The sequence below is a fragment of the Dipodomys spectabilis genome, unplaced genomic scaffold (assembly GCF_019054845.1).
Source record: "Dipodomys spectabilis isolate Male_0828 unplaced genomic scaffold, ASM1905484v1 ptg000773l, whole genome shotgun sequence".
NCBI classification, from domain to species: Eukaryota; Metazoa; Chordata; class Mammalia; order Rodentia; family Heteromyidae; genus Dipodomys; species Dipodomys spectabilis.
Window position 1 is genome coordinate 147917 of NW_024871450.1, and position 27917 is coordinate 175833.

A 27917-nucleotide genomic window follows, 5' to 3' on the forward strand; every position below is an offset into this window, starting at 1 on the left:
AGGGCTTGGTGACTAGCCAGCTGTGGGAAGTGAGGGTACCACAGGGGTGACCAAGCCAGACTCCATGTGTGTAAAAAAGCTTTTATTTTAACAAAAATGGCTAAGCTTCCAAAAGTTCTTAAATAGGATTGTGGAGGGAAGAGCAGCATGTCAAGAAGCCAGTGGTGCCAGGCAGACGAGGGGACACAGAACCCCACCCACTGGCCTCTGCGTCTATAAATACAGCCCAGCCCTGGGCAGAGCCAGGCTCTATGTACACCTAGGAACACTATGTACATGCCCCACTGGGGATGTGTGGGAGGTTCCCCTTCTGTGAAAGAGCCAAGGTGCCACCAGCCCAACCCCATTCCCATGGTTCCTGGGCCCTCCAGACCCTGCCACGCATGCCTACAGCCACACATAGACACTGCTTTCCTTCTGCGCGTATTCTTCATCTGAGCAGTCATGGTGGGCGAACTCTCATCCACGGGCCTGTTTCCTGCTGTCCCGGTGCTATAGCAGGAACAGGTGGCAAGGTCTATGGGCCTAGCTCCAGGCCCAGCAGGATGATGCATCCTCAAACAGGCACTGGCCTCGACCTCCCTGTAAGGAAAGGCAAACCGTCGGCTGCCTCCTGGCATGGTAGACATGCCCAAAGGAGGTGCAAGAGCAACCAAGGCTGGCAGAAGCACACAGACAGCAGGCAGCGAAAGGCAGCCCAGCCCGGAGCAGGTGAGCTCCCACAGAACCCTGCAACCTAAGCCGGGTGGCAGTGGGTGGCAGGCAGGCAGCCCAGGCCCCTGGCCCCACTCACCTGGAGACATCAGCCCCAGCCGTCAGGCTGAAATCAAAGCAACAGGCGTCTCACTGGGGGGCTTGTTCCCACACAGGACACTGCTGCCCCTGGCCCTTTAGACTCAGGCCCTCTTCTGAGGAGCCCAGTCAGGTGCGTCTGCCCTAGACTATAAACCCTCTCTAGAACATGGGTACACCCAGCCCAGTGTGGCATGGGGAATGCTGGAGGAGGCAGTGAGAATCCTCTCCACAGTATTGGCAGGCAGGCAGGCAGGACAGGGTGGTAGGAGAAGGTCTCAAGTTTCCTGTTTCGTTTTTTCTTTTCTGATTCTGGGGACTGAACTCGGCACCATGAACTTACCAGGCAACCCTTTGCCACTGAACGACTTTCCTAGTCCTCTGGAATTTTTACTTTGAGACAAGGTCTAGGTTACCTAGGCTGGCTCTGTAACCTAGACCTTGTCTCAAAAGTTGTGATCTGCTGGGATTATAGGTATGTGCCACCATGTTAATTTATGAGGTAAAGAAATAGCTCAACTAGGTATGGGCAACCCTATGGCTGTGATTGTGAGGGGAAGGCACACTCCCCACCGGGCTCACCTGAGGGCTGCAGCTTCCTCCGGATGGAGCCAGGGCGGCTACTGGTTCCAGAAGTGGGGGCTGAATGGGCCCGTGCTGAGGGCTGTGGTGTCTGGCAAGCTGGCTCCCACTGTGAACAGGAAGGAGGGGTGGGCTGGGGGCCCAGGCTGCCCTGGCTCCTCCCCTCCCACCCCACTGGGCCTCCCTCCACTCTTCAAGTTCAGTTTGCTCATCTGCAAAATGGGCATATGAAGAAGACCCCTCATTCGTGGAGAAGTTGCTGCATGCATCAAATGCAGTCATACAAAGAAGGAAACTAGTTTTCACCATGTCCCAGGCTGCAAACTTACCTCGAATACAACACCCCCATCATACCTCTAAGACCAAGAGGAAAGATGACTGAGGTTGATGGGTTTGGGTTCAAGTTCTAACTCAACCACCTCTGGGCCGATTCCCCCCCCCCCCACTGTCCTCCCCTTAGGGACAGTCCTGCATTTGCCCCCACACCTCCAGATGTTCTTGGCTTGACCAGGACCCGAGCTCTGTGCGGCGAGACCCAGGGCCCAGTTCCACGGAGCGCACCCGCTCAGCAAACTTGAGGGAATACAGTGTCTCGCTGGCGTTCTTCTCCACAGGGGACACCTAGGGGACAGAAGAGCTGCCACCCCTGGGGATGATGGAGGGGCCAGGAGTTCTAGGGCCAAACGTGGCAGAAAAGCCCAAGGCGCAGAGGGGTGAACTTGGGCCGGGGCGCCTGCTCCCCACCCCTCACCTGTACCACCATGAGTGTCTTGCTGTCTCCACTGAGCGAGTCCTGCAGGAGGTAGGTGAGCTTGGAGTTGCGGAAGGGCACGTGGCCCTGGCGGGAGCGGAGGGCAGCAATGACGTCCCCCAAGGCCGACAGGGACTTGTTGATGTGCTGTGCCTCCCGCAGGCGGTGGCCCTCAGCCCCCGACTTGCCCACGCGCTCAGACCCAGCCAGGTCTACCAGGTTCAACTTCCCTGTGGGGAGGGTGTGGGGTGGGTCAAAACCGCTGGAGGCCTTGGGGTGGGGGGGGCAACCTCGGGGTCCTCAGGCCAGGTTGTCCTTGTTCCTCACCGATGGTACGGAGGCCTGTGCTGCAGTCCACGCCTCGCACGGTCACGATGAGCAGGGCGTGCGAGCGGGAGCTGTGCTCATTCAGGTTGGTAAACTCCGTGGTGCGGTTTGTGTGGCCAAACTCAAACACCTGGGGGGAGGAGTGCAGGCTTGGAAGTAGGGGGCCTCAGAATCACCCCACTCCTGAGCTCCTCTCTGAAGGCTAACACGCTGCTCTATGCCTTTTAGATGAGGAAGCAGGCTCAGGGGCTGAGGGCTATGTCAGGCCCACCATTGGTGCTCTGTCTTGCTCTAGGGCAGCTCTCCTGCAGCACTTCCCCAACTCCTAGAACCACCCCTCCCCAGGCCCTCCCTCACCTTGTTGATGTCCTCCACGCTCTGCACCTGGAACTCTGTCAACCCTGGCACATACAGCTGCCCGCTGCCATCCGGACACAGCCGGATCTCCAGTTTCTCCTGAGGCTCTCTTCCCAGCAGATCCCTGGATAGGTGGGAACATCTGGCCTCTGCTGGACCTGCACCAGACCCCAGCCTAGAAGGTGCCCCTCCCGTACCCCATCACACCTTCACAGAAGGGCCAGGCTGGCCTCTTCTCTAGCCCTATGGAGCCCAAGGGAGGTGCCCTTGGGCAAGGCCTTCTGCCCACTCTTGCCACCGCCAACACCAACACCATGCCCTCTTGAGCTGAGTCAGCCCTACTTGTGGCAAAGAACCTGACTCCACCAAGAAGGTTCTGCTGCCCTCCCCACACCACGGCCCCCCAGTGGCCAGGGCCCAAGGCTCACCTGAGGACCTCGTTGTAGATCTCGGCTGCACTGACAGTGATGGTGTACTGCCAGTCGGAGGCCTTCTCTTGCACTTCAGAGAAGAGCAGCTGCAGGGCCCGCTGGTTGATGCCGGGGTTCTCGAGGGTTCCCTGGAAGGAAATCCTGCATGACCCTGCTCATGCTCACACAGCATGTCACCCCTCACCCCATGTCCTCACTGGCCAGCCTCCTGGCCTCAGGCTCCCATCTACATGCTGGTGCCAAGTGCCCTGTACCCATTCCATCTGACTTCACCACTACCACTCTGAGAGCTCAGCCCTGACACGTCACGGAGCAGGGGGTGGGCCTGGCGCGGCCTGCACACAGCTGAGCATCACAGACTCTGTGGCCCTCCTGGGCTGCTCTTAATTCCTTCCCACTGTTCTCTCAGGCTCAATGTCAGGTAGCCATGACTTAGGCTCTGGGTGTGGAAGGGTAGTAGAGGTGGAGATGTGCCCACAGAGCCATGGGCTCACCTGCCTTTCTAGAAGAAATTCAGGGTCCCTGCCTGGGCCCTAGAAGCCCCACCTCCCCCTCTCACAGCCCTCCCCACTCCCAGTCCTGCCTGGGGGCCTGATTCTTCTAGTCTAAGCGTGCAACTACCTAGCATGATTGAGGCCCAGTGCTCCCTCTACCACAGAACTATCCAGATGCCAAGGGTGGGTCCATCAGCTCCCTTGGGACCCCAATGCCACCTCCCCAGGGTGGCACTGTGCCCCTGTGGCAGTGGGGACTGGTCCACGTGCTCAGAACCCCACCCCTTCAGCAGGCGCCCACCTCCATACCTCCATTGTATATGTCTTGCCTGCACCTGTCTGGCCATAGGCAAAGATGCAGACGTTGAAGCCATCAATGCAAGAGGTGATCAGGGCCTGCACCTCCTGGAACACCTGGAGGACACGAGTCAGTGAGGAACTTAGCTTCCAAGGCTGCTGGGACCAGGGCCCCCCCCAGGCCCTGCCACCTTCCAGCCCACAGTCTCCTTCACTGGTAACAGCATGTGGTACTTCAACTAGCTCATACTGAAGTCATTGCCTTGGACAGCAGTGGGCAGCCTGGCTGCTGCCCACCGATGGCATCATGGAGTTTAGGGCCCACCCTTGGCTCCTCTGCTGTCAAGGAGGGGTGAAAGAAAACAAAAAGAGGTTACTATGTGCCTGGCACCACCTCAGGCCTAGGCCTGGGCCGGCCTGCCGGCCTGCCTGCCTGCCAGTGAACAGCAAAGGGAAAGCCAGACCCAGGGAAAGGAGGACACAGGCCAGATGGGCCTGGCAGGCTAGCCCTGAGCAGAGATGTGACCCCACGGTGCTATCATGGTTGAGGCTCACCACTGGGCTTCCAGGGTGATGGCTGCAGGAGGAAGCTGCTAGTTGGGGAGACTTAGTTCCACACTTCATCCTGCTCCCCACTCTTATACTTCGTTGTTAGCTCTGCCCCCTCTCCTCGGGCATCTGTTCTTCCCTCACCCCCATAGGGTGAGACTTACGTCCTGCTGTGAGGCCCCTGGGGAGAAGACCTTGTCCAGCTCGAAGGACACAGGCTTGCCCTTGTGTAGCAGGTGGATGATGGAGTCATCATCAGGATCGAAGGTCACAGCATTGGTCGCCTCGGGTCCTTCCCCATCCTCTTTGGTGACTGGCCGGACACGAGCAATCACCCGGATGTTTCCTGGGATGGATGGAGATGGAGCTGGGTCAAGAACAGACTGCCTCCACTCTGTCACCCGGGGCCCATCAGCAGCCACAGGAGGCCCCTGTCTTTAAAGAAAAGTTCACCAGGGCAAGATGGCCCGCCAAGCCCTAACTAGTAAGTCTCACACAGAATGGATTCACTCAGGTGTCGGGGGGGGGGGGGGGGTGCAGGGTGCTGTGCCTTTGGAGGAAAGGACAGGCCACTGGTAGGGTTCAGGCACTTTCTCCTCCATGGACTCAGTCTCCTCCTTGAGCAACAGGACTTGATCTAAAGGGCACTGAATGCCAGTACAGGGCCTGGGCACCTGATGAGCAAACAGGACCAGCCAGGAGGTAGAGAACTGATGGTGATGGGCACTGACAGTGGGGCAGCACAGGAGTGCTTGGTGGCACAAGATGGTTCCAAGCCAGCAGGGCCCTGCCTTCCCTCCCTGTCCACCTGTCCCCTCCAGTTCTGTCTGTAGCTACGTGAAACGCTCCCAACGCCCTCCCACCCAGGGGATGGCTCTCAGGGCTCCCTTCAACCCTGGGGGAACCCTTGGGGTTCTCAGGGTGACTAGTGATCACCCTTACTCCAACTAAAATGAGCATGAAGAAGGCAAGGGCGTTTTTATCTGCCATAGACCGAGCACTGGGCAGGTGCAGATGCTTCTCAGAGCTTGTGAGCTTCAGGCTTGAGGGGGCTCCAGGTCAGCCACCACACAGCACTGCCCTGCCCTGCCCCTCAGCCATGTAAGGCCTAGGAATAACTGCCATGGGAAGAAACTTGACCACTGACTCAAGTTCAAGAGCAAGATGGATCATGACCAGCCACACATTGGCCCTGGGCCAAGCTCCTTGACTTCTCTGGGCCGGTTCCCTTGTGGACAGAGGACTGGGATATTTCTCTGAGGATGCCTGGTGCACAGGCGGGGAGGAGCTGGTACAAGCCCTGCTGGGCCACCTGCACTCACCTTTCAGCCGCACGAGCTCGTTGTGGCACTTCTTGCGCAGCTGCAGCTCCCGGCGGTACTTGCGCAGCAACTCCTGGTTGTTGTTGTTGACCTCCTCAATAGCCTGGCCAATCTGGGGGCATGCACACTCTGATGACAAAGCCACCAAGGGGCTGGCTCCACAGCCTCCCCTTAACCACCACAGGTGCTGTCTCCTGCCCAAGCTGAGTACTTGGCATACATTACCTCAGCATTTTCTCAAAGAACACCCATTTTACAGAGGGGGAAACGGAGTGCCAGCAACCGAGAACAAGCAAAGAGTAGGGCTCAGCCTTCACTGCACAGCACAAACACTTGATTACACAACTCAGCTGGACTCAAATGCACAGCTGGTGCTCTACCACTTGAGCCATGCCTCCAATCCATTATTTTGCTGGCTAATTGTAGATTAGCCAAGACTTTCCTCTCCAGGCTGGCTTCAAACTGGTATCCTCCAGGTCTCAGCCTCCTGAGTAGCTAGGATTACAGGAATGAGCCACTGGTACCCAGCCAAGAACTATTTTCTGTTCTCTGAAAAGATTAAGTCTCTGAAGAGCAGTCACACAAACTCAAGGAGCCATCAGGTATAAAGCTCAGCACAGGGGAGACACATAAGAGGCAAGTAACACCGGCTGTTCTTATACTGTGTAACTACAGCTCTAGAAAACTAAATGAGGGGCTGGGAACATGGCACCAGGCTTGTCTGGTATGCATGAGCCTCTGGCTCCATCTTAGCATCAAAGGTGGGGAAAAATTAAACACAGAAATCTGGGCTATGATATGCCTGTCTAGAATACCAGCACTTGGGGGCTAAGGCAACAAAACTGAAAGGTTGAGTCCAGCCTTTGCTATATAGTGAGAATCTATCTCAAAAAAAAAAAAAGGAATTAAACTCAAACTTAAGGCTATGTGTAGCATGGCTGTACTATGTGAACATGTTTGGTTTAAAAGATAACTAAAAAGTGAGACACAAGCCAGGCACTGGTGGCTCACACCTGTAATCCTAGCTACTCAGGAGGCTGAGATCTGAGGATCCAGAAAACCAGAAGTGGCATTGTGACTCAAGTGGTAGAGCACTAGCCTTGAGCTGAGGGACAGCACCCAAGTCCAGAGTTCAGGCCCCATGATAAAAAAGAAAAGCTAGTTATAAGCCAGGCACTAATGGCTCATACCTATAATCATAGTGATCTGAGGATCATGGTTTGAAGCCAACCCAGGCAGGAGTGGTCCAGGAGATTCTTATCCCTGATTATCCACCAAAAGACCCAGAAGTATAGCTGTGGCTGAAGTTACAGAACACTAACGAGCCTTGGGTGAAAAAGCTCAGGGATAGAGTTCAAGCTCCATTATTGGTGTATGGGTGTCCGTGTGCAGACACACAGAGCCAGGCATGATGGTACATGCCTACAATCCCTGCCCTCAGGAAGATCTTTAGTTCAAGGTCAGTCTGAGCTACAAATGAGACCCTGTCTCCAAAAAGGGGGTGGGGGGAATAAGCAATCATAGTAAGACAAACATACAAATCTTGTCCCAATCTATTTCTAAACAGGCGTGTCCATGTGTTGGGAGCCAGATGGGGCTGTAGCTTGGGAGCTGGGGCAGAAAGCCTCAGGTTGATGGCTCCAGGGCTTCTGTGGTCCAGCTCACACACTCCCTGCTCACCTCGGCCTTGACACTCCTGAGCGCCTCCTGCAGCAGCATTGGGAAGCCTCGAACCTGCCTCTTAAGCCCATTGTAGTCATTGGTGAGGGTCCGCAGGGCTGGCTGCAGTGTCAACAGGTTGGTCCGGACGCCTGTGGAAACACAGGGTGAGCTGTGATGTGAACCGGCTATAAGGCCTGGCTTGGGTAGGCAGAGCCCAGCTGGCAGGCTCACCTGCCAGGTTCTCGTGCACAGCCTTCATCTCCACCTGGGCTCGGGCAAAGGCCTCCTCGATGGCCCGGTTCTTGTCCTCTTCCAGGGACTGCATCTCCTCCAGCATCTGTCCGTGTGCTCGCTCTAGCTCTGCCTCATACATGGCAATCTGGTGGCCAGGACAAGAGAAAGCTCAGGGTTGGGTGCAGAAGGAAGTCCCGCCCTCCTGCTGCAAGTCCTCCCAGTGCTACAAGGCCCATTACCACACACTGGAGTAAAAGGGTGGAATGGCCTTCTCTGTCCCACCACCTCCTAGCCATTCTCTGGCACCAGCCCAGTCTGTCCCAGGCACAGAGCAGGCATCTAAGCCGCGTGCCCCAGGAAGAGAGCATATCCTGTGATGCACCTGAGCCCGCCCTGGAAAGAGGTTCCTGTGACCAGATCATGTTAGAGATGAGGAAACAGAGACTTGAGCAAAACCTTCCCTTGGTCCTATAGACAGGAAGTGGAAGAAGGACTGGACCCTGGGCCTGTGGGTTCCCCAAATGCTTCGCCTCTGGCTTTCACCCAGCCTGTCGACTCCCCACAGTGGCTTGCACACCTGAGCCCGGAGCTGGGCTGTCAGCTGATGTGAGCTATGAAGCTGCTGTTCCATCTCCTTCAGCACCTGCCGCTGCATGGCCACCTGCTCCTGCAGGTGCTGGTTCCGAGCCTGGGACTCGCTGAGGGCTTGCTTGGTTTTCGATGACTCCACCTCCACTGTCTTGATGACGTACTACAGGATGTAGGAAGGATGTCACCATGGGCGCCCTCTGATGCCAGCAGCCACATTCCAAGAATCACCCACAAAGAAACCCTGCTGAAAACTACAGGAGCCTCTCATCTTAATGAGAGCTTGCTGGGCGTCGGCTGCAGCCCAGCCTGGGCACCACTGATAGGCAGGGCAGAATCTAGAAGCTTTGGTGCACCTGGATCTGGCATGAACATCCCTTTCGAGGTGCTAGTTCCCTCTGCCTGGCTCTAGGCAGAGCAAAACAGGAAAGAACCCAAAGGAACCATTTAGACCAGGTGATTCGCCACAAGCCCCTCTTCTGTGCCAGTCCTGAGCTGAGTCCAGGGCTTGCTCGGGGCACTTGCTCAAGGCTGCCCAGCTGTGGCTCACCTTGACTGGTGGTGACTGGGCCCGCAGGCTGGCGATGGTCTCGTGGCTGTCCCGCAGGCGCCGGCTGAGCCGCTCTTCCTCCTGTGCCTTCTCAGCCAAGCAGTCCTTGAGCCGCAGCTCTACCTCGGCCAGCCGGTCCGTCTTCTGCTGGACCTCCAAGTTCAGTTCTGACAGCATGCCTTTGTTCTCTGCCACCTCCAGCTGCAGCTGGGACAGCTTGTCTCGGAGCTGGGTGCTTTCCTGCAGACAATCAGGAGGCCCAGGGGACAGAGGGAGGGGCAGGGGCAGTGTGAGGGACACAGCCTTAGGGACCTAGGGTCAGGGCTCACCCCACCAGCTCACCTGACTGTGCTCACAGCCCCGGCAGGGCGCCGCAGGCTGCGCCCGTAGCTCCTGCAGCTCCTGCCTCAGCCGCTCATTCTCCACCATCAGCCGGTCCCGGTGCTTCTCCAAGTCTGTGCCTCCCTGCGGAGAGCCGGGGCCCAGCGGGGGCATGGGGCAAGGGCAGGGAGAAAGGAGCAGTGCGGAGAGACAAGGAAGGTGAGGAGCGGAGAGGGAAGAAGGCAGGAGCTCAGGGAGACAGACAGCGGAAGGGAGGCAGGAGGGGGAGGCTGGAGCTCGCTCCCTGCTTGCCCCCGCCCCTCTGGGTCTATTTTCCTGAGTGTGAAAATAACAAGAAGTCACATTTATGCAGAGTTCACACTCCTATTGTACATCAGCGAATCAGATCCAACCTCCTGCCCTTGGGATGCACATGCCCACTGAGGTGCTGGCCAGGCAGGGATTCAAGGCAGAGCCGAGGTGGGAGGGGTCAGTGATGGGGTGAAGAGACCGGGCACCTGCCCCCTCCTCGGGCTGGAACCAGAAGGAAGCCTCACCAGCTCCGATCGCAGTCGGCTCACTTCCTGGGCCTGGCTAATGAGCTTCTCCTTCAGATTCTCCACCTGCGGGCACAGAGCAGGGTGGGTTAAGGGGCACTGGGAGCCTGGGGGTGGCTCCAGTGACCTGTGACCCACAACCTCAGCACCAGACTGTGCCTGGCACTCCAGATAAGAGAAAGTCAGTCTGCTCCCAACAGCGCAGTCCGTGCACTCTTCCCGCAGGAACAGAGCCAGCCTGTGCTTCTCAGGGAGGGCTGGAGGGGAGCCCAGCCCGCTGGCCTGGCCGCCCCAGGAGCAGTGCCCAGGGAGACTTGGGCCTCCTCGTGGCACATGCCCCATCTGAGGTCCCTATCTATAATTTCACATTATCTTAACAAAGAGCCTCCAACTTGTACGGACTGCAGGCCCCACAAGCCCTGAGCTGGCTACCCTACATTAGAGTGGGGTTGGCAAGGAAGTGGGCCAGGAATCCGTCCCTACTTCCAGGCAAAGGCTCAGGCCAGCAGTGCCAGCCTGGATCCCCCAAGGTGGAACAGTGGCTCATGGCCTCTTGGAGGCTGAGCAGGTAACAAGGGAGGGTCCTGCATGGTCACCTGCAACCATTTACCTTGGCCTACACTCCTTCCTTAGAGAGCACTGGGCCATGGGCTGAGCAGGTAGGGACAAACTTGGACCAGTGGACCCAAGTGCCCAGGACTAATGCCTAATCTGACTGAGAGCCTGGAGTGAGGGGTGCTGTGGGCTGGAGGGAAGAAGAGAGGCTCACGAGAGGCAGCCTCTCAGTCCATAGTCATAAAGAGTGTGAGGTCCTGAGTTTAAGCTCCAGTACTTGCACTAAAAACAAACCAAAACCAGGGAGAACACTGAGTATAATAAAAACAAGCTGCACTGAGAGCTGGCAAATTCTCCACGCTGTCCAGTAATGGCTAAGTCTCAAAGACTGTTCCTCCCACCCTGAAAGAAGAGGGGCTCTTCCTGCTTAGGATGATGCCAGGCCCCAACTTCCTGGGACCGTCTCCAGTGGGGTTTGGTGCTTGCTGGAGCCACCACTTCCCCTACCCAGCCGATAACCAGCTAGACCCCCTTCTCACATCACAATGGGGACCCCGGGTGCTCTGCTCTGCTGAAACTCTGTGAGGCACCCTTGCAAAGGTGCTGCTACTAAGGGTGAGCTGGCCATGGGGAGGGGGGGGTGCTGAGGAAGAGATGGTAAAAGGCCTTCCGGTCGGAGATGTCAAATCCTGAGCACACCTTTGGGGTGCATCTTGGGCAACAGACAGGGGAGCCCAGCTGAGAGGCGGATGGACGCCACAGGGCATCTGGGCCAAGGTGACCGTGTCCCCATCATGCCTGTCCCACTATGCTACTCATTGGAGCCCCTGAGAGCCAGCAGGAAAGAAGTTAGAAACGAACAAAATGTCCAGAGAACTGGACAGAGACAGACAGGGCTAGGAGCGGTAAGGGTAGAAAAGACAGGGGCCAGAAGAAGGGTCTTCCTCCGCAGGGGTGGTGAGCAGAGGGGTGACGGGTATATAAGCCCTTCAAAATCATTTGGCACAGGCAGACAGGTATGTTCCTGGGCTGCGTACCAGTTGCTGCGGCTGTGTGCCTGAACTGGTCATTTTGTAAGGCCCGCGAAGGATGGTATAAATACCCACTTGGCCCTGGGCAGAAAAAAATAGCTCTCCAGCCCTACAATCTCCCTGCGACCACCACAGCTGACCCAGCCATAGGCCTGTGCCCATGAGCCAACACACAATAGATGCTCAATAAATACCACAGTGGCAACCAAGGGGGCCGCAATGCATGCTCCAGCATCAGCGAGCAGGTGACAGCAGCCTCCTGTCCCTGGAGGGCACAGAGGACAACGCAGAGGTGAGAAGTCTGCTGGCCAGGGCTGGGGTGACAACCCTCCCCACCCCCAGCTCAAGCTAAAGACACTGAGGCCCTGCCCTACTGGGGGTGGAGGGAGCCGAGGCCTGCCTGTTTGCTGATCTGACACAAACCTACATTTATATTTACACGCCCCAGGGGTGGGGTACGCCTGCTCAAGTCTGCTTGTCTGCTCCAGGGTGGCCTCTTGAGCCAACCTGCCTATTACTCCCTACCTCCCACCACGCCCAGCCAGTGCAGTCAGCAGCCTGGGGAAAGGGGGGGGCAGGGGACGGGGCTCTCCCAACAGCACTGCTGAGCCTTGCTGAGTCAGCACAAGAAACTGAGGGGGCCAGGAGAACACCCCTTTTACAGCCACCCATCCCCATCCTGCCCAGGTGCCTGCTGGCCTGGACTGACCAGCCACTGCCACACAGACGTCTCTACCACCAAGGGATCACATTGGGTCCTTCCGATACTAATGGGCAGGAACAGCACTGAGATTGCCAATTGGCAGTGACTGCCCAGGTTGATCACGGCCTCAGCTTATCCACTGGTAACCTTGGACAAGTCTCCTCACCTCTCTGTGCCTCTCGATTGCCTCATGTAATGGGGCTACCTCGATCCAGCTGTCTTGAGGATTAAATGAGCCGATATGCATAACTGTACAGGAGGGGCCTGCATTTCTAATATATTCTATTAAACAACAAGTCTCCCTTAGCTGAAGTGCTTGGGACCAGAAACTGCTTTTGTATTTCAGGGTTGTTTTAAAGATTTTGGAGTATTCTCAGGGATAGGACCCAAGTGTAAGTACAAATTTCATTTGTATTTCACACACACACACACACACACACACACACACACACACACACACGGGCTGAATGGCAAAATATTGTAACTTTCAATGATACTTTAGTCATCTTGTGCATGAAGTACTCTGTGCATCCCCAGCCTTCTAACCCAGCACATCGCGTGGAGCTTGTTTAGGATTTGGGATGAGGGCTCCCCAGTGTGCACTAGAATAGCAGGGCCATGCAGGGCTGTGCTCCCAGTGCCTGGCAGCAAAGGTGCTTAATCAGTGCGTGCAGGATGAGTGCTGGGTGGCTGAGGGTGCAGCGGCAGGGTCTGTGGGGGAGGCTGGCACAGGGTGTGGCAGCAGGAGGAATGCGGGCTGCAGTATGCTCATGACCTTCACCCCACTCAAGTCCAGCCGATGGCTGCCACGTGGGAAGGCCAACTGTTGGTAATAAAAAGTCATCCCAATTTTTGTGTGAACGTTAACAGATTTAAGTGTTCGCAAAACCTATAATCCTACCTTCCTGGGAGAGTGAGATATGAGGATCTTGGTTCAAAGCCAGCCTAGGCAGGAAAGTCCTTGAGACTTTTTTTTTCCTGTCAGTCATGGGGCTTGAACTCAGGGCCCGGGCACTGCTCCAGAGCTCTTTTGCTCAGGGCTAGCACTTTACCACTGTGATGATGTTTTTGTTTTGCTGGTCCTCGGGCTTGAACTCAGGGTCTGGGCTCTGTCCCTGAGCCTTTCTTTTCTTAAGGCTAGTGCTCTACCACTTGACCCACAGCAGCACTTCCAGTTTTTTTCTGTTTATGTGGCATTGAGGAATTGAACCCAGGACTTCATGCATGCTAGCAAGCATTCTAGCACTAAGCCACATTCCCAGCCCATTCTACCACTTTGAACCACAACTCAACTTCTGGTTTTCTGGCAGTTAACTGGAGATAAGAGTTTCACAGCCTTTCCTGCCTGAGCTGGCTTTCAACCACGATCCTCAGATCTCAGCCTCCTGAGCAGCTAAGATTACAGGCATGAGCCATCAGCGCACCTTGAGACTCTTACCTCCAATTAAACCACCAGAAAACTGGAGGTGGAGCTGTGGCTCAAGTAGTAGAGAACTAGCCTTGAGCAGAAAAACCTAAAGGACAGTGCCCAATCCCTGAATTCAAGCCCAAGTACCAGTACCCTCTCCCATACACACCTATATATACACACATATAAATGCTGGCAACTAATTTGATTTTTAAAGGTAAGCCAGTTAGAGCTAAGAAATTGTACTAAGGTGTGAGATATTAGATCAGCACACAAAAACCAACTATTTTTATATCAGTAAAAGAGAAATAAAATAATCCCACTTACAATTGCAAGCAAAAGAGTAAAAAGGTTAGGAATAAATTTAAGAAGTTTAAAAACTTACACACTGACAACTAGAGAGCATGGCTGGAAGGCCAGTGAGTGGGAGACATCTATGGGCATGTGCTGAAGTTACTGTTGTCAGGGCTGGGGGTGTGGCTCAGTGGTAGCTCAGTGGTCAAGCATGCACAGAGCCCTAGGTTTCAGCCTTCACAGCAGTGCTAAGATTTCAGTAATACATGGTGGCTTATGCCTGCTCAGCTACATAGGAATGTAGATCGGGAAGATCATGGTCCAAGGCTGGCCCAGACAAAAGATACAGAGATTTCCCTCTCAAAAACACAAGCCAGACATGGAGGCATACACAAGAGGTCTTAGCCTCTCAGGAGGTGTGTTTGTGTGTAGGGGGAGGTGCGGGCAGGGTCTGAGCCTGACCCTGAGCAAAAAAGGGAGACATTCTCTGGGATTCATAACCTAAATGCCCAAAGGGGATAAGGTATGGCCCAAGCAGTAGAGTGCCTGCCTACCAAGTGCAAGACCCTGAACGCAAACCACAATACTGCCATTTTCTGAAGAAATTTAAAATCCATCCTAAAATTCCCATTAAATCTCAAGGAATACTAAGTGGACAAATGACTCTGAAAAAGAAAACTGAAGAAGTCTCACTTCTGACTTCACAACTTACGAGGCTACAGTAACCAAAGCGGTGCGGTACTGGCATAACACAGCCATAAACCCCACGTGGACATTCAAATGGCCCTTGACAAGGTGCCATTTGGTGCTGGGAAAACTGAATACCCTCAAAGCAATCAGCTGGACCCTTAAGCAAGAGACCAAAATTCACTCAAATTGCATCACAAACCTAAATGTCAGACATGAAACTCCAACTCTTAAATATAAAAGAATAAAAAATAAATAGGGGGAATCTTTGTAACATTGAATTTGGCAGCAATGTCCCAGATATGACCTCCAAAACACAAGAAATAAAAGAAACAAATGCCAGGTGCCAGTGGTTCATGCCTGTAATCCTAGCTACTCAGGAGGCTGAGATCTGAGTATCATAGTTTGAAGCCAGCTATAGCAGGGAAGTTCCCATGAAATTCTTATCTCTAATGAACCACTCCAAAAACCAGAAGTGGTGCTGTGGCTCAAAGTGGTAGAGTGCTAGCTTTGAGCAAATGAGCTCACAGACAGCACCTAGATCATGAGGTTCAAGACCCACAACCGACAAACAAACAAACAAAAAGAAACAACAACAACAAAAATTTTTAAAAACGATGTGGAGTGGTGGTTACACCTGTCATCCAGCATTGGGAGGTAGAGGAGGAAAGATCCCAAGTTAGAGGCCAGCTTGAACTATACAGAAAAACCTATCTCAAAGAAATTAAAACAATAAACAGGATGGAATGTGGTTTAGTGGCAGAGAGCTTGCTTGCCTAGCACATGTAAAGCTCTGTGTTTGAGCCCCAGCACTTTAAAATTTAAACACATACACACATAATATCTTGTCAACTGCTACAACTCAGAGGAGCCTTGATGCTGTTATTTGAAGTGAAATTAGCCAATCATGAAAGGGCTCATACTATACAATCTCATAGATAAGAGGCCAGTCCTCTGGTTTCCAGAACTGAGAATCAGCTATCAAGTTCCACCTTTAGTGCAGGGGGGGAAGGAGTGGGTGCACCTGAGCAGCAGGTAGCCCTGACAGGATCTTAGGAACCTGGAGACTCAAGGGCACAGGGGAGCTCAAAGCCACCTGCATGGCCCCGGGGCTGAGGCCCCCTCCTACCAGGGCCCATTGTGGCCCTGTGGCCTGGGTTCCCCAGGTGCCTGACATGCAGACCGTTGTGCCAGGGCTCCCTGTGCCATTAGTGAGATGCCTGCAAAAGTTCCCAAGCCCAGATTCCAACCGTGGCAGCACAGCTCCATCCACCCTTCCAGCTCTGCCTGGGGCAGGAGGCTTCTGGAGACGCTCACCTTTGACCCCCTGTCCCAAGAAGCAGGTGCTCAGGTCTCACTGGGTAGGGAGAAAAGCCAGGGTTCCTGGAGGGGAAGCCTTGACTGAGCAACTTCCCTGTGGTCACCTGGCTGCTGAGTGATGGGCCTTGAACTAGAGAGAGACAAGTCCGGCTGCCCCTTGCTGAGCCCTGGCCCTGTGCTAGGCCTCATGGCCTTTTGGGGGCAGGAAGGCAGCCACCGGACGCAGGCACATTTGGACAAGGTCAGCACCCAGGCACCAGGAACACAAAGTGGGATGTGCCCGATGTGGGGGCTGCTGAGCAAAGCAAATTCAGAACACCTGGTACATCAACATCAGCCTCAAACTGCTGTGTGGCTCCAGGAGACCAGAGGACCCACAAGTGTCACACTGCAAGTACCACCCCAGGAGTGCCACCCCATGAGGCACCACACTTTGCAGTTTGCCATCTGTGTTCCTGGCCATGCCCTAATAACCACAAAGCCACAGTTATTAGTCACAGGATTAAGGACTCGGAAACGAGGCTCAGAGTTGACATCCTATGGTTGGGTCTCTGGCCAGTGGCCCAGCCAGAACTAAACTCTGTTCCCAGGTTTGGATCCCAAAGTCTTCCTGGGGATGGCAAAAGGCTCGGCAGCAGCACCAGGGACTCGTCTGGTTTATCACTGCACACATGTGGAAACTGAGGCACAGAGCAGTAGCCCCATGGTCCAGGCCCATGGGGTTGGCTATATAGCCACAGGGAAGGAACTAAGAGAGCAGTTCAGAGACTTGGAGCTTCAGGGACCACATTTTGACAACTTTCTAGAAGAGAGCTAGCAGTCAGAAAGTTCCTGGCTAAAACTTGAACAAAGACCAGGGTGCCAGGTAAAACTGGTGTTCTACCTTTGCCTTCCCCTCAGTTGAAGTTGTAAATGGCCACTCACGTGTGATGAGATCTCATTTATATGAAACATCAGAAAGAAATCCATAAAGATACCAAGTAGATGGGCTGGGAATGTGGCATAGTGGTAGAGTGCTTGCCTAGCACGCACTCTGGGTTCGATTCCTCGGTACCACATACACAGAAAAAGGTGGAAGTGGCCTGTGGCTCAAGTGGTAGAGCCCTAGCCTTGAGCAAAAAGAAGCTCAGAGACAGTGCTCAGGCCCTGAGTCTAAGCCCTAGGACTGGCAAAAAAAAATACCAAGTAGATTATCAGATGCCAGGGCCTGGGGAGAGAGGTCAGGGGAAGAGTGCATTACAGGTTTAAAATTAAATACGAATAAAATTATTTAACTTTTAAATAACAAAAATTATGTAAAAACATTAAACTGAAGTGATAAGAAACAGCCTAAAATTAGATAAAGCAATAGGTGCTTCCTATCTTAATATTCTTATGAACACTGGTCTGCCTAAAAGGGTGAATTTTATGGTCATGTGAATTCTACCTCAACAAAGCTCTTCAAAGCAGCAATAAACTAGAGCCAAATATGGTGGTGCACTCCTGTAATCCCAGCTCTCGGGGTGAGGGAGGGGGAATCACTGAGCATGAAACCAGCCTGGGCTACGTGGTGAAGCCCTGTGTCAAAACAACAATGGAAACACACTCTTGCTTCCAGGCCGTATCTTGGGAGCCCACTCCAGGAAGGACAGAGCAGCCTTGGGCCAAGGGTGAGCTGCGGGGCAGGCCCTGGACCAACCCAGCCCCCTGGAGAAGCACCTGGGGCCTGCACTCACCACCATTTCTACTCATACCATCCCCACACACTGGCTGTTCCTCGGGCTCAGAATACCTTCCCCTCTGCGGTGCACTAGAACTTAGCTCCAGTACTGGCCTCAGGGCATACGCGTGCCCGTCGGGCAGAGCCCTGTCCTTCTCCCTCCTTTACATGGCTGCAACAGATCCTCCCAATCTCCCCCAGATTAGAGCCTCCACAGGGCAGGAGCCACCCGAACTCCTGGATGTCCCTGGTGCCCAGCTCCATGCCCTGGTCTAGAGATACGCAAACCGGAAGCAGGCCTGGGGCAGGCAGGAGGAAGACAGAGCTGACCCCAGTCAGTGGGGTGATGGTAAAGTACTGGGGGAAGGGGAGGAACATGGGGAGCAGCTCTGGAGAAGAGCCAGAAGAAGCCAGAGCTGGTGGCTCCCACCTGTAATCCTAGCTACTCAGGAGGCTGAAATCTAAGGATTACGGGTTCGAAGCCAGCTCGGGCAGAACAGTAAGACTTTTATCTTCAGTTAATCACAGAAAAAGCCAGAAGTGGTGCTGTGGCTCAAGTGGTAGAGTGCCAGCCTTGAGCAAAAAGGAGCTCAGAGATCGTGCCCCAGCCCAGAGTTCGAGCCCCAGGACCAGCGAAGAAAAAAGAAAAAACGAAACACATTCTGCCTGCTGAGCTGAGGTCAAGCCACAGTATCCATGGGGTCCCTTTGCTGGCTCACGGGACAGAGACTGAGCGCTGCTCACAGAAGAACCATCCACAGAGGGCCCTGCTCAGGGACCCTGTGGCCTGGCCACGGCACCAGAGCCCTCATGAGGATGATTTGGCTGATGGTGTTGGGGACCCCAGGGCATGTGGAGGAGACTTAGCCAGCCACAGAGACAAACAATGGCCTTGGACTGCGCTTCCGAGGGGCAGGTACAGGCCCAAGTAACAGGAAGCAGGAGAGGCAGGAGGGGAGACCTGGTCTGTGGCAGGAATCAGGGGCCAAGCTCTAGCACCTTCCAAGAGGACAGGAGCCCCCAATCTACTTCCATTATGCCAATGGCCTGGTGGGGCCCTGGCAGCCGGGCAGTCGCCTCTGACCTGCTCTGCCCATCCCTGCCTCCCGGTACCTGGTTCTGCAGCTGGGTGGATGTGGCGTGCTGGTCACTGTCATGGAGGGCCAGCCTCTCCCGCAGGACCACCAGCTCCTCCTGAAGCTGGGATTTCTCCTCCTGAAGCTGGGACATGGCCTCCACCATCCTGTGTACCACAGGGGCCGCACCTGGTGACCCCGACAGGCTGGAGCACCTCCCGCTGCCAAAGAGCCGCCCACCTACAAGCAAAGGAGCCGCCGATGAGCAGGGCCTGAGGTCCTGCACGGGTGGGTGGGCGGAGGGCCCATCACAGCAGGGCAGACTGTTGGGGGATAGGGAGGAATGCAAGCAGGGAGTGGGGGCTGGAGGCAGCAGCAATGGGGGGCAAGGGGGGCGGTCAGCGGGGACCTCCATGTTTGCCTCAGAGGAAGCACTCAGGAGAGAGAGAACTATCCCAAACCAAGACTGATTCCTCTCAGAATGAATTCCAGGACGGAGGGGCTGGACCCCCTTGGCCATGGATGGCTGAAGGCAACTGCCTTTGGCAAAAGGCATTCCACACAGAAAACACAGGCTTGGGGAGCCCTAAGAGGAGAGGAGAGACTCCCCAGATGCCCCCCTGAAGGAAGTGGTCACCTGTGCCCAGAGAGGGAACTAGGGGAGCGTGTGCAAGCGCAACAGACCAGGACAGACAGACCAGCCCGTGGGGCAGGAGCAGCCAGGCCAGCTCCGGGGGTGACACGCCTGCACGTGGGAACCACACAGGCACAAGGAATGGGGTAAATACCGGGGAGCCGGGCGGGGCCTCAGCCTGAGTCCTCCTCCTCCCACGCCTTCCACTGTCCTGTCACCAGGGGCAAGAGAGAAGACAGACAGGTGGACAAAGGACGAAGACACGGAATCAAGGCCCCATGACCTGCTCCTGGGGCCTGGGGTGCTTGTCACAGCCTGCTCCCTGAGTGCCAAGAATGAGCCTGGGCCCCTGTGGGCAGTGGAGCTAACAGCAGTTCAAGGGAATGGGGCGGGGGGAGAGGGACAAGGGTGGTCCCTCAAAGTTTCCCAGGGAGTGGCTGCTGTTCAGTGAGCCTACCCACCTGGTTTTCTCGGGAGTGATAAGGGACTGCCTGTGGCCAATGGCCGGCAGCAAGTGGGACCTGGGCCTGCAGAGCCCCGTGGCCAGCAGCAGAGGGCAGCAGGAGTAGTGGCTGCAGCGGGAAAGGCCGGGACAGTCCCAGCAGGGGCTGGGAGGGGTGGGAGGGACAGGAGGAACACCTGGGGGCCAGCTGCCTCCACTTCCAGAGAGCTGGGGGCTGGCCCCACAAAGCTCCCCCAGAGTGGAGAGGGGACAGGACACCTGCTGACCAGTGAGCCCTCTGCTTGGACAGTGACCCTGGCTGTGTGGCCTGCATGTGACCTGGCATACTAGTCACACACAGCTGGCTGAGCTTCGGTGATCTGTTCTAGAGAGTGTGAGGGCAGACAGATGCTTCCAGGCCCCCACACGGGGCTGCCACGGGTGCTGTGTGACCAGTGTGGCCCTCCACAGACTGCTGCGGTGTAGAACAGAACGTCCTGGACTGCACCCGAGAGAGCGCTGCCTCTGTCCCCCAAGAGGCCTGTAGGCAGGGGCGTCCTATGGGAAATGGGAACAGTGTGTCCGATCCACAAGTCAGCCCTGGGAAAGAAGCCTGGGTGGCCAGCCAGGGGACAGACACACAGGCCTCAGGAAGCCCTGTCATTCAGGACTCAACTCCTAAGGCAAGAGGCTCTGACCCAACCTGGACCCCATCCCAGTGGGGCTCAACGGAACCTCAGCATCGTGGCTGGCCCAGACACCCGGAGCTGAAAGGGGCCTGTGGGTCCTAGAAGGGAGGAAAGATCCAGAAGAAACTAGGAAGGGAAAGGGGGGAGGAGGACAAAGTGAGACCCAAGGGACTCGGGCAGACAGTGCCACACACCACCCCAGAGGGCCATGCTCCAAGATGCCAGCCATCACAGAACTCAGGCTCAGGAGGGGCAAGCAGGCCAGGCCTCCCTGCTAAGGAGAGCTGACCTTCACTTTTAGGGTGTCCCTCAGCCAGACCCCCACACCTGCCCTGAACACAGGAGGGAACAAGCTGGAGGACACAACTGGGGTTCAGCCTAGAAGAGGGAGTGGCCACATTCAGCAGCCAGCAAGTTCACACATCACGAGACCAGTGCTTTCCTCTGTGCGCCCTGGTCTCCCCGGATGCCCCAGGATGCTCCCTCCCAGAGGTCACTGGGCTTAGAGGACTCCTGGCCCAGATCCTCTAAACTACAAAGGCGTCCACAGAATCTTCCAGGACCAGGAAGCCTCTGGGAGCCAAGGCAGCTTTTCCAGAACAGTGCAGCACTGCCAGGGAACAGCAGAGCCTCCAGCTCCTTTTCCTTAGTCTTTGGGCAGCAGAATCAACGCTCTGTCCTGGGGGGCTGGGGGTGCCTCTGGACCCCCCCGGGCCAAGACACAGAGAGAGCAAGCGAGCCAGGCCTCGCTGCAGACCGTGGTGGCGTCTGGGAGGCTGCCATCCGTGCCCTGCTTTTGACAGGCACCCGGAAAAGACAAAAAAAAGTAGGGAAATCCAACTCCAGCCCCTGCTGGCCAAGGCCTCTTATCACTGGGTGGGGCCCTGGTGGCCCTGGCAGGGGCAGGGGGGTGAGAGAGGGACAGACCACACTGTCCCTGACCAGCGAGCAGGAGGCCAGGACCTCAAATTCGTCAGGTGGACAGTCTGGCTGGGGAAGACAGGGCTTGGGGACAGCTGGGATTCTGCAGGAGCCTCCCTTGGGTGCTGGCTTGACCAGGGTGATTCCAGGCCCGTGGACTGACCTCCTTTACCTGTTTTCTCTATATTCATTCTGCCACCAGCTTCCGGGGCCTCGCGGTCCCGCCTGGGGGCCGGCCTCTTCAGGAGCTTGTCTTCTTTTGTCCCCTGACTCTTGCTCTCGCACCCCTTGTCCTGCAGGGCCTGCTGCCAAGACACAATCAGAATCCTCACATGAAGGGTCAGAGCTGGAGGGGGGACCCTCTCCAGCAGGGATGAGGCTCCTTGTGGAGCCACAGCGGGCAGGAGCCCACTCGGCCAAGCCCTCCATTGTGCAGGGAGGGGACCACAGGCCCCGAGTCTGAGATTCCACAGCAAGCCAGTGGCGGCACAGTCCCAGCCCTCGGCACTGCCTAAAGAGCCCCAGGGACCCTCTGCCGTCCCTGGGTTCCATGGAATGGGAAACACCAATGCAAAAACATGCTTGGCTTCACGTTCAACCAGAGACACTTGTTCAATATTGTCCTCCACCACTACCCCCAATCACAGGACAACTCCCAATGTAGCTGCTGCTACCCCTTGGAAAATGGCCCAGCCTGCAGATGGCAGCCCCAGCCCACCCCTTCCTTCTTTAGTCCCCGTCCCATGGGGCTATCCAAAGACTATAGAACCTGACCCTGGCCAAGGAGGGACCGAACCAAAGGAGGCTGGGGAGCTGCTGCCCAGTGCACAAAAGAGGGGGTGGACGGGCTTCGTCCAGAGACATCAGCACAGCTCACCCAAGATGACGCTAGGAAAGCAGGAGAATGGCCTGGGAAGGGCAGTCCATGGAAGTCACCAGGGAAGAGCTAACAGAGTCACCCAGAGTAAGAGGTAGGTGTTCTGCAGGGGCTGAGGTGATGAGAGTGTCTAGGAGCAGAACCCAGCACCATTTCAACTCTAGGGACCAGAAAGTAACTTCAAGACAGGAAGGGGAGAAGAGAAAAGGTGGCCCCTCCCTCCACATCAGCCACTTTCAGCATTTGGATTTTTCTTTTTATACAACAATCTCATTTTGTTTGTCATTTAAAGTCCTGGGAGGTGTCTGGGATAAGAGGCAGAAGACAGGTTTTATGTGGCTTTGTAACCTCTATTTTCAAAACCAGGAGAGAAGCATTACGTTTCTTAAAAAGACACAACCCAGGCACCAGTGGCTCACGTCTGTAAGTGTAGCTACTCAGGAGGCCGAGATCTGGAGGATCTCAATTTGAGGGCAACGAAGTTCACTAGACACTTCAAACTAGCCAGCAAGAAGCAGGGCCGGAGGCATGGCTCAAGTGGTAAGGCACCTATCAAGCAAGCAAACCCTCAGTACGGGGGGCGGGGGGGGGGGGGAAGAACTCAGCTTTGGATGGGAGCTAACCAGGAAGATAGCTTGTCCTAGCTTGTCCCTTGTATTATGTGGCTGTGACCAAGGGATCTGCCACCCCTGCAGCTCTTTCTCTTATGTAGAAATAATAAGAATCTCTACCTCTTAGCCCTAGTGGGCAGAGGAACCACAGGACAAGCACTGCACACAGGAAGAGGTGACATGTGGCTGTGACCATCATAACGTTTCTGTCATCTTCCTTATTACTTTGCACATTAAAAAGCCAATCAAAAGTTGCAAAGAATGGAAAAGTGCCCCGAGCAGCCCACTGAGTCCGCCCTCCTCTCTTCTTGGCCCTCCTTCCTCTCTTGTATTTAAGTCATTTCCCCCTGACTTTATTTTGTCCTCACCCTTCAACCAACTGCCACCCTATCACAACCATGCTGGCTGGAGGTGGCAGTGACAGCAGCATCTGGAAGTTTCCATTTGCCAAAACTAACCGGAGCAAAGGTTACACTATTTCTGGGCTGTGGGCCGAGGGACCGGAAGGGTGAGTGGCCTGGGAGGCTGAAAATTTCTGCAGAGAGTCTGGGACAAGGCAGCATGGCAGGTTTTAGCTACTAGAGCAGAGGCTGGGGTCCCCAAGTGTGACCCCCCCCCAGGTCACCTCATTGGCTCTACAGCCCCGGCCCTGCCACACCTGTAAACAGAAGCCTGGGAGGGTGTGAGCTTGGAAGCGGTAGCTGGCGGCAGCCTCTGAGATGAATCCTTAGCAGATCTGCTGACCCCAGGCTTTGGCTATAGCCCCAGCCCAACACCCCGTAATCAAAACTCAAGAACAGGGCCACCACCCAGCTCCGGGCTGGAGGCTTCTGACCGCAGCCTCCCGATTTAACTACCAGTGGCTCCAGTCAGGGCTAAGAACAGCTCTTTAACCCTCTGCTCGCCTGCACCACTCTCTTCCCAGACCTTTCCGATCACATGAGGAAGACCCTCTTGTTTACAGAAGAAGCACGTGCGAAGGCCCAGGAAACGCTATGAAATACAAGAGTTTCTCCAGAAACATCCATGTGTGACCCTACCCAGATCAGGGGCCCCAAGACCTTGGTTTGCTCCAGTCAGGGTGCACTGATCCTGCCCGCGTGGAAGTGCTCTGCCATGCAGATCTGTGCGTGCGGATGGTGGGCCCTCATAGCCACACCCCAAATAACCCTGGCACTTCACCCTTGGCCACTGATTTGTGATCATCAGGTGACTCTCTGGCGCCCCCACCAGACAGCCTCGGTCATTTCTCTCCTTCCCTGTATGACTGTACCTGTGCTCCAGACACTGGCACACAGTAGGGACTTTGTGAGTACTGTTGAAAACTGGGCTGTCCCCAAAACATCCAAAGCTACTGGGTGCTCAAGTTTAAGGAGCTCGCTGTAGTCAGGAACAGCACAGAGGAGCAGGAAGGAAAAAATATTTTTGCAGTGCTAGGGATAGAACCCAGGGTCTCAAGAATGCTAGGTGGTCCCTCCATTATCATGCTATATGCACAACCCAACAGTAACTTATGGTTAATCCTCAAGTAGAATATTATACAGTATTTCAAAAGCATGAGTTAGTTTTCTATACACTGACGTAAAGACAGCTCTTAGGGGAAAGAGCCAATCACAGAATAGTATGTAGAAATAACACAAACATAGTCATACAAAATCATACAAACGTAATTAAGAGGTTGTCTTGAAAGCACAAACACCAAACCCTTCATGAGAGATTTTTCAAAGATAGAAGACCACAACTGAGAGCATTCATTTTGTAGAGATTGTATTGCTGCACAGTGAGTTTTTCATACCATGTGTTATAAAGTTAGTTGTGTTCCGGGGTTTAGGTTCTGGTTCACTGTGTGACCAGCAGCAGCACATTACTTCACCTCTTTGGGTTTCCATTCTTTTACTCACACAACTCAGAAAAAAACAGTACCTTTATCTTGAGATTTAGGAGATGAAGAGAACCAATGAGATGCTCAATGCCTGTATTCAGGGACAGCAATCAGCGAATAGTAATCATTGTGACTATTTTTATGTGCTATTTTTTACAACCAAGCACACACATAGATCTCTACGATATGCCTAGTAAAAGTCAATGATAAGCTGAGCTTGGGGGCTTATGCCTGTAATCCTAGCTACCCAGGAAGCTGAGATAAAAGGATCCCAGTTCACAGCCAGCTGCACAGACACAATCAGAGAGATGCTTATCTCCAATCACCAGCAAAAACACTCAACAAAAAATATCCAAAAAAAAACAAAAAAAATAATCAGAGGCCTGGCTCAAATGGTAGGGCAGCAGCCATCATCAACAACAACAAAAGCCAATCCAGAGGCCCAGAGGAGTTTGAGCCCTTACACCAGCACAGACATTCAAAGAGTCAGTGGCAACTGTAAGGGGAAGGAACTGGGGTTCTGGTAAAGACTGTCTAGATGTGATTCTCGCGCTTCAAACAAGGAAATGTGAGCAATGGTCCTCAGACTCACAGGCGGGAGCCGCAGCCGACACAAACAGCTACCCCACACCAGCCTGTCCTCCCAGCACCTCCTCCCTTCGGGCCCATCTCATCTTCCCACTTCAACACCTCAGCCTGGGCGTGGCTGGAAGGCCAGGTCACCTCCCCAGAGATCAGCGGCGTGATAGCTGAGGAAGCCAACTTCGGCACACAGGATGGGACACAAGGCTCCACATACGCATGCACAAGGGGGGGATGGTGCTGGGGGGAGTCAGCACCTTCCAGTTGATACCCCCCCCCCACACACACTTGCTGAGAGACCCTGTGCTTACCTGCACTGTCAGGTAGAGCCTGTGGGGACTCCCCGGGCCAGCCCAGTCCACGCTGAGGGCTCTGCACTGTGCCAGGGCCGGGCGGGCTGCAATCCGAGTGCTGGGGTCCTCGTCACCACTGACCGGGGTGTCTTTTCCACGCCCTGTCCCAGCACAGAGAGATAAGTGAGACTCTGGGACAGCTGGCTACGGACCATTGGCCAGGGCCGCGCTGAGTCCAGCTTTTGTACCCTGCTGTAGCCCAGGCACCCTGACCAGCAGGATCCCACTCGCCTCATATGTCTGTCATGCACAAAGGCACTGAGGCAGGCTCTTGATTAGAAGCGCTCTGTGGAAAGCAGCCAGAAGCCAATGCCAGCAGTCAATGCCAGCAGTGAGGTGCGCCCCAGGGCTGTGGCTTCATTACCCAAGCTGCCTCTAGGTGGCAATTTCTACCCAGCCTTTATTAAGACCAAAGCCCACACTGGATGGCCTGGTTCCTGTTCTCACCAAAAGCACACTTAAGAGAGCCAGCTAAACTGAGTCCCCTCGGGACGTGACATCCCACTGCAGCCAGGACAGGGCAGGGAAGTGGGCAAACTGCAGGGCCACGGCCCCAGGGGCAGACCTAGGTTCTGAGGGCCAAGCTCTGGGCCCAGCGCTTTCTGGATCCTCAGTGTGTTTGTCTGGAAGTTGGGGACAACAAACCAACTACATAGCCCTCGGTTGAGGCTTGAATGAGATCAAACACAGACGGTGCCTACTCAGTACCAAGACTAAGTGCCTACTTGGTGTCAAGTACACAGGAAATGACCAGCACAGGCCATCAAGGTGACGAGCTAATGTGCTCATCATGACCACTGAGGAGGGAGGAGAACATTCTTCTCTTTCACAGGTAAAGAATCACAAGATCAACAAAGTGCTCAGTCAGAGCCAGCACTCAAATTCCCTGTACCAACTGACCCTTCCAATCTACCCTGCTCAGGATGGCAATAAGGGAGAGCGTGGGAGGGGCCTCAGAGGGCTCAAGGCTGAGACCCTCCCTCCCTCCCCCCTCCCACCCCCACCCTATGCCAGGCTCTGGACCTGCATTCCATACAGGGTATTTTATTTGACCTTCATTTAAGTTTTTAAAGTAGACAAAAAACAGCTGGGCGCTGTAATCCTAGCTACTCAGGAGGCTGAGATCTGAGGATCATGGTTCAAAAACAGCCCAGGCAGGAAAGTCCATAAGGCACTTATCTCCAATTAAGCACCAGAAAACTGGAAGTGGCGCCGAGGCTCAAAGTGGTAAGTGCTAGCCTTGAGAAAAAGAGCTCAGGGACAGCATCCAGGCCCTGAATTCAAGCCCCACAACTGACCAAAAAAAAAAATAGACAAAAGTTTATGTCATTCCACTGATTTCAAAGACCTATACATGCACACACATACACATAAATACAACCAGAAAGAAGTGCGCAAAATGCGCAATGACATCTATTTTTCTGTAGGCTTTTAAAGTTTTCCAAGAAGAAATGCTATTGCTTTATTTTTTAGCCAGAGATGCCACACTCATATCACATTTATACACCCCTCAGTAGAGATCATTGGGGGGAGACCATCTGCCCCTTTCAGATGACCAGGTCTCCCTATCACAAGCCCCAGCCGTCCCTGGAGGGATCCCTCCCCCAGAACAGCTCTGGTGTTGGGAGAAGCCAGTGCCAGCCTCAGGCAACCCCAGGAGCTGGGAGACCTTGGAAGGCACTGTTGTGGCCACCACTGAAGGAGCAAATGTGGAGGAAGAAGACAGAAGTGTGCTGTGCCTCAGTTTCCCTTTCTGTACAGATGGGTTTAGACCCAATAATGGCCCAGAGGGTCAGACTGGTAATCTGAACCTCTCTCCCTATAGATCAGACAGCAAACTCCTGAAGTCCAGCTGACCTGGAAAGCCATCTCCCCACACAACCAGGGCCATCTGCCCAAGAGAGAGAAAGAGGCAGGAGAGGGTAATCTGGGCAATCCAGCCCTCACCCACAATCGGAGATGCTGTTCCCTCCTCCACCTTCACAGTACCTGGGACATGACCCAGAAAGGGGAGCTGGCACTGACAGCTCCCCAGGGGACAGCAGGGACCCACACAGAGGGACCCTCTCCCTGCACACCTGCTGTCTAGGTCTCTACAGAAGGCACCACAGGCTGTGGCAGGGATAATCTGGGGCACAGGGCACCCACATCCCGCCGGAGTCCACACCTCGCACCAACCCAGGGTAAGTCTGGACAGGATCAGGTGTCAGTACCACACAGGGTGCCCAGCCCGGCGGCCACTTCACCTACCTTGTTTACCAGCCTCTGGTAGAGACCGGTGAGCCCCTGGCAAGATCGCAGAGTTCCACCCCCTGCCCCAACCTGGCTAAGCCAGGGAG

General features: G+C 54.8%; 1 protein-coding gene across 8 annotated transcripts in view; it reads right to left on the reverse strand.

Annotated features, from left to right (window-relative positions):
* Nucleotides 1-67: 67 nt before the first annotated feature.
* Nucleotides 68-27917, reverse strand: part of Kifc3 (kinesin family member C3) — a 73053-nt gene continuing 45203 nt past the window's right edge. For 3 of the 8 annotated variants that reach the window (XM_042672812.1, XM_042672815.1, XM_042672820.1), the window contains exons 3-21: nt 25537-25679; nt 21437-21578; nt 18625-18827; nt 9815-9880; nt 9279-9401; nt 8937-9176; nt 8376-8549; nt 7796-7943; nt 7583-7713; nt 5903-6014; nt 4745-4926; nt 4044-4148; nt 3238-3368; nt 2810-2933; nt 2453-2582; nt 2126-2355; nt 1861-1995; nt 1375-1483; nt 68-582 (exon numbers count right to left, since the gene is read on the reverse strand). In XM_042672812.1, the coding sequence (XP_042528746.1) occupies nt 557-582; nt 1375-1483; nt 1861-1995; nt 2126-2355; nt 2453-2582; nt 2810-2933; nt 3238-3368; nt 4044-4148; nt 4745-4926; nt 5903-6014; nt 7583-7713; nt 7796-7943; nt 8376-8549; nt 8937-9176; nt 9279-9401; nt 9815-9880; nt 18625-18827; nt 21437-21578; nt 25537-25679 (2654 nt within the window). In that variant the 3' untranslated portion in view covers nt 68-556. Of the gene's footprint in view, nt 583-793; nt 821-1374; nt 1484-1860; nt 1996-2125; nt 2356-2452; nt 2583-2809; nt 2934-3237; nt 3369-4043; nt 4149-4744; nt 4927-5902; nt 6015-7582; nt 7714-7795; nt 7944-8375; nt 8550-8936; nt 9177-9278; nt 9402-9814; nt 9881-18624; nt 18828-21436; nt 21579-25536; nt 25680-27917 lie in introns of all 8 variants that reach the window. The other 5 variants (XM_042672818.1, XM_042672819.1, XM_042672814.1 and 2 more) reach the window with 4 other exon arrangements.